The 5,868-nt window shown below is 44.3% G+C and overlaps 1 protein-coding gene across 1 annotated transcript; it reads right to left on the reverse strand.

Moving 5' to 3' along the window:
• Positions 1 to 299: 299 nt before the first annotated feature.
• pdia2 (protein disulfide isomerase family A, member 2) lies at positions 300 to 4,855 on the reverse strand (the record flags this gene model as incomplete). Its single annotated transcript, XM_080515595.1, has 11 exons — positions 300 to 353; positions 402 to 554; positions 1,066 to 1,244; positions 1,683 to 1,803; positions 1,898 to 2,092; positions 2,318 to 2,443; positions 2,758 to 2,874; positions 3,373 to 3,510; positions 3,605 to 3,738; positions 3,829 to 4,035; positions 4,600 to 4,855. 11 exons carry the CDS (start codon positions 4,853 to 4,855, stop codon positions 300 to 302), a joined length of 1,680 nt encoding a protein of 559 aa, XP_080371721.1.
• Positions 4,856 to 5,868: the final 1,013 nt, after the last annotated feature.

Genomic DNA, 5,868 nt, shown 5'->3' on the forward strand with positions numbered 1-5,868 from the left:
TCATCCGATTTGCTCATGAGTTTACCTCGTGACGCCAGCTTTGCAAGTGCAAAGTCATTCTCTGGCGACTTTTTGTTTACAGGTGTAACTGAATCGTGTTCATGGTGCAACCTGCCAGGGAGGAACAGTCAACCCTATGTACAGTGACGCTATATTCTGACTTAAACATGAAGCCCATCCATATTAGTAATGATCACACAACTCCGTTGAACCTGTGTGACTTTTATTAAGAAAATGGAAAGACAGAGAGAGACAGAGAGAGAGAGAGAGAGAGAGAGAGAGAGAGAGAGAGAGAGACATCACAGCTCATCTTTGGTTTTGTTGGTTGTTCCCTCTTCAGACTCAGTCGGCTTCTGGAAAAGAAACAGAAACGGGTCATTTCGAGACCAAAAAACACAAACCTTGCTGCTGCCACTGGCATTGTCACATACCTCTGCATCGTCTCCTTCTTCATCGTCTTCATCATCACTGCTTTCCTCTTTAGGCAGCACTCCTCCGTTATCCAGGAACTTAGAAAACGTCTCCAGGTCTCTGTCTCCAGTGTAGGTGATCACCTTGGAAGAAATGAAAAGGGACAAGCTGTGACTGTCTGTTCTGTCTGCAGATCTCGTTTGTGCGCATGTGATAAAATACGAGGCCACGAAAGAAAATCACTCAGTTGGTTATAGTTTCGCGAAGGTAAAGGTGATTTTAGGCAAGAGGTAGTTATGGTTCAGTTTAGAGAAAGTCCAGAGCAAATGACGGGAAGTCAATGTAATGTTCCAAGAAGGAATGAAAACATATTGTTGTGGGTCTGTCCTTGTCTTACTAGTTTGTGGGGTTTGAAACCAGAGCCTGCACTCCTCCTGTGAGTTCAAAACCCCTTTCTGTCTTATTAAATGATCGAGTTCTTAGTTATTTGGAGGGAAAACTTTGTCAATTAGATCAATTAATATGTCTCATACAAATAGAGCAGCAAGGCTGTGTGTGTGTGTGTGTGTGTGTGTGTGTGTGTGTGTGTGTGTGTGTGTGTGTGTGTGTGTGTGTGTGTGTGTGTGTGTGTGTGTGTGTGTGTGTGTGTGGCACCTCTTTGCCATCAGCTGGGAAATACTTGATCGTTGGAAATCCATCAACTGGAGCAGACTCCACCTCGTTGGCTGTGGCGTCCATCATTGCGATGATGATGTCAGCATGGTCACTGTATTTCTCTCCCAGTTTGTCCCAGATAGGACTCAGTTCTTTACAGTGTCCACACCACGGAGCATCTGCAGAGACATCATCGAGTATTCTCCGTTTCAAAAAACACCTTTATTCTTATCTGCATGTGCAGGACTAAACTCTACAATACAAATAGACATACTACTGTAGACTGCAGGAATGTTTGACAAACCACTGGGGGTTTCTTTCTTTCTTTTAAAATTAAAATTTCAAGTGTAATGGACGGAAAAGGTATCAGATCATTTCTGTGTGAGTGTGTCAAGTTTTAAAGTTTCTACCACACATTGGTGGAAAGCTGGATTAGGATTGGCTTTGAACGTATGTAAACAGTGATGTGGCTATACCAGAGAACAGAGAGACTTTCCACTTTCAGTGTGTCTGAACACACTTCATTCAGTACCATTATCTGCATTTTGGGATCAAAATGGTCTTCAAATCAACCAGTATTTGTACATCATATGCATCAACAACACAGACGGACTTACAAAACTCCACAAAGACATTTTTTGCTGGATCCAGAGCAACAGATTCAAAGTTTTTGCCCACGAGAACTTTGACTGGATTTTTGTCCCAGTCCTCTGGGATTTCCTCGGATCGATAGTAGGGCTGCAGCACACAACAACACAGATTCAACGCCGCTCACAGACTGTCAAATATGAGTGTGTGTGTGTGTGTATGTGTGTCCAAGCAAGTGTGTTACCTTGGCGGTGCCGTCCACCACATCCTGGCAGAGCTGTTGCAGTGAGTTTGCAGTCAGGTCTCCAGAGGCGATGGCAAACTTCTTCCCCGTTTCCATGTTGATGATGCGAGCTGTGGGGGCGTCTTTCTCGGAAACGCCGAAGTAACCAAGCACATGACTCAGTGCTGCCGTCACGTCAATCACAATGAACAACATCTGCATGGAACACACACCCAGACAGATGTGCTCTCAACACAAAAGCCCTCAAAGTCTCAGATTTAGGTTATTTTGTCTCAAAAGGAGGGCAAGTCTCCACAAAGTAAGATGAAGGTACGTTTCAGTGGGGACCTACCAGGGATGTAATGATTATTCAACACACACACGCACGCACGCACACGCACACGCACACTCGCACACACACACGTACACGCACAGCGTTACCTTGCCCTTGAACTCTTTGGCTACAGTCCTGGACTCCTCCAGCAGGCGTTTCTGACTCTCCACAGTGGAGTTGATGAACAGCAGGCTGTGCAGACGGATGCTGGAGGTGAAGATTTTATCTGCTGACTGGACAAAACAACACAAATGCACACGCACTGTATTATTTCAGTGTGATATCATATTTGATTGTAAATGTAATCACATGGGTCAAATGATGATGGAGTGGGCAGCAATTTGGCCACACGACAAGACTACATCCAGCTTGAGTGCCTTTTACTGTCATACTTGTATGTGTTTGTGATGAATACAAATTAAATCTATTGTCTAAAACAATGCTTGTTGGAGTGAGTGTGTGAATCTGCCTTTCTGCGTGTAAAAGAGTGGCGACCAGCTCAGGCTGTGTAGGCAGATTGATGGATTGACGTCTTATGGTGTATTACCTCCTGGCTGAAGGGGATGATTAGCTCCAAGCTGTTTTCCTTAATAAAAGACGTCAAGTTGTTCTTGTCCAGTGTTCCATCTTCTGGCAGAAGAAAGTCTGCTCTGCCGTCATCGAACTGTCACAAACAGAAGGAGAAGGACGTGTTTTTATTTCATCAGTTACTTCACCAACCCTAACAAATCAATTGCTTCTAGTGTGACACGAGTAGTTAATTGATAGTAATATCAATATCAAATATTGTAAAATGAAATGTTCACAAAACAAATGACTCTTTCACATAAACCCTTGCTTGTTGGCATATGACACCATAGTACATATACAGTATTATCATTAATGAGCTTCTTTGTAGACCAGCTTTGAATTATGCAGTCATTCTTTAAAAGCTTAACATTGTTATTGTTGGGCTGGTACTAACTATTTTTCTAATAATTTTAATGGATGTCATGACTTCCATGTCATGGACATTGTTTTCACTTTGCAGATCATCTTGAATCTGAACGATACAGTTCGAGTGAAAGGGCTGTATGTCACATAAAGTACCCTGTAGATGGCAGCAAAGCTAACTTCATCAAGGTGTCTTGTCAGTCACTGCCTTTAATTAACTTTTTCATACCTTTTTAAAGAGCACCACTGAACTGGCCTTGACCTCGTACTTCTTAAAAACCTCAGGGCTCTCTGTGAGGGCAAACTCTGTGTCAGTCACATCCAGAGCAAACTCTTTGAGTCCCTTCGCCGCCTCACTGTCCAGACTCTGCAGGAGGGAATGAGAGGATTGTTCAGGACAGAAACATGGGAGACGATTCCGGCGAGCCTGGTTATATTGGACAGAAAGCAAAAAAACTCACATCAAAGAATCCAACAATGGTCACATTGTGGGAATCGATGAATTGAGCTGCTGAGTCCACAGAGTCGAGAGTTGGAGTTCCTGGACCGGAGCGACGCTTCATCCACTGGGTTATTCCCACTAATGATCTCTTACCTGGAAAACACACATTTAGTCAGCTCTATAAAACGATGCTTGTTCAATGTGTGTGTGTGTTTGTGTGCGTGTGTGTGTGTTCTCACACACCAGTGAATTCAACAGGCTGCTTGCGGTCTCCATTGACAAACAGTTTCAGTGTTGGGAAGCTTCCGACGTCGAACTCCTCGGCCAGTTCTTTCTCCTCTGTGGCGTCCACTTTGGCCAAACGCAGTCCTTCTCCCTCCTTCTTCAGAGTGGCTGCGGCCTCGGCGTAAACAGGTTCCAGCTGCCGACAGTGGCCACACCAGGGAGCATCTACACACACATACACGCACACACACACGAGACTCATGAGATTGTGCCACAGAAAACTGAAGGGCTTCATTCAAAGCAGGCCCGTGTCCCGTTGCGACCAGCAGCTCCGGTCCTGCTCCTCATGGAAACGAGCTGCTGATCGCTGAAACAGCAATTTGTCTCAGCATTCATCCCCTGCTGCTCGTGTCCGCGTTGTGACCTCTGACCTCTTAAACACTGACTTTTATCTGTGGGAGAGTTGAACCAGGGCGACATCTGGACAGGTCAGGCCACGTGCGAGCACATTTTGACCATATCATCTGAATGCTGAAAACTCTAGTGTGAAATTAATACACTTTGTATGCAATAAAATCATTTTAACCACAAATATTAGAGTAGTACAACACTATCTTGTAATCTACATTTTAAATGACCATCTGCTCTCTCTGATGCTATAAAAAAAAAAAAAAAAAAAAATCAGAAACACAAGTTAGAGGACACTTTGTATGGACTTAGTTGATTCTTTTGGATGCAAAGAATCCTTTTTTTTTCTTTTTTAGTGACTTTTGATTTATAATTACTTACAGAATTCGACCAGCAAGTACTTGTTCTCGCTGAGTGCTCTGTCGAAGTTGTTGATGTGGAGAACCATGACATCTTTCTCCTCTTCTATTTCTGTCGTTTTCTCCTTTCTTGGCGCTTCCTCCTCCTTCTCCTCTTCCTCCTCCTCCTCAAGAGACTCGTCCTCTGCCTGCTTGTCCTCAGAGTCTTCGGCCCGGCTGCAGGCGGCCCACAGCAGGAGGCCCAGCAGGGCGACCAGCAGAAGCTTGTGCGTCCTCATTTCGGCGTTAGTGTCCGATCTGCTCCAAGCTGGTGTGGGACACCTTCAACACCTGTGTCTACATTTATTTATCTCAGAGGGTGAGTGTGTGTCAAAATGTTACTGGCCTTCTCTCTGGCCCAATCAGACGTTGTACCTGCGAGAGACACTTCCCAATGTAAGCCAATCACGCTGTGCCGTGTCGAGTCAGAGAGCCGGGAAGGAAATGGCAGCTCGAGGGCCGGGTGGCTTTGGAAATTCACTACTCACTTCTCTCAGCTGCTGCTCCTCTTGAAACTGTTCCTCCACGCTGCATTACTTGTGCTTGAGGTTTGTATTGATAAAATACCAAACTTGGAGTTATTGGGGGCCGCGTGCTTTTGACAGTCGCAGTATCGGTGACGAGACATGCAGTGAGAATTCACCACGGATCAGTTCAGTGATACTTCAGTCCACATTCACTTAAAAACTGCAGTTAAAATGTATTTCCTGGCATCAGGAAACAAATCAAACCTTTTAGTAACTTCTGATATTGTTAAAGATGTTTCTTGTTATACGATTTAATAGAGACCCCCCCCCCCCCCCCCAGTTGACTATATCACCTTTTCCCTAACGGTGCTTCATAAAAACAGTGAAACAGGTACACTACCATCTCAAAAATCACTCCAATCATCTGGTAATTAAAAAAAAAGAAGATAGCAACTGAGATAAAAACTGTTAAAGGTGTCTGTGTGTTTGTTAAACCCATCAGGGGATTGTCTCAGACAAGAGACACATGGCGACACATGTAAACAGCGTAAATCCCCCTTTGTAGATCTCCACTGGTGGCTCTGGTTAGACTGTGAACTGTCACATCAGGCCACACATTAACAATGCCTCAGCTTCCTCACATCCTCCTCTTCATCACCAGAGAGATTAGGTTTCGACTTCAAAAACCATTACGTCTTTTATTTACAACACTCCCAATTAAAGAAGCTCTGGAATCATAGTAAAACTGGGTTCGCTTTGTTTCTCAAAAGAAAGCGATTTTCCCC

This window comes from Blennius ocellaris (assembly GCF_963422515.1).
Source record: "Blennius ocellaris genome assembly, chromosome: 3".
Lineage (NCBI taxonomy): Eukaryota > Metazoa > Chordata > Actinopteri > Blenniiformes > Blenniidae > Blennius > Blennius ocellaris.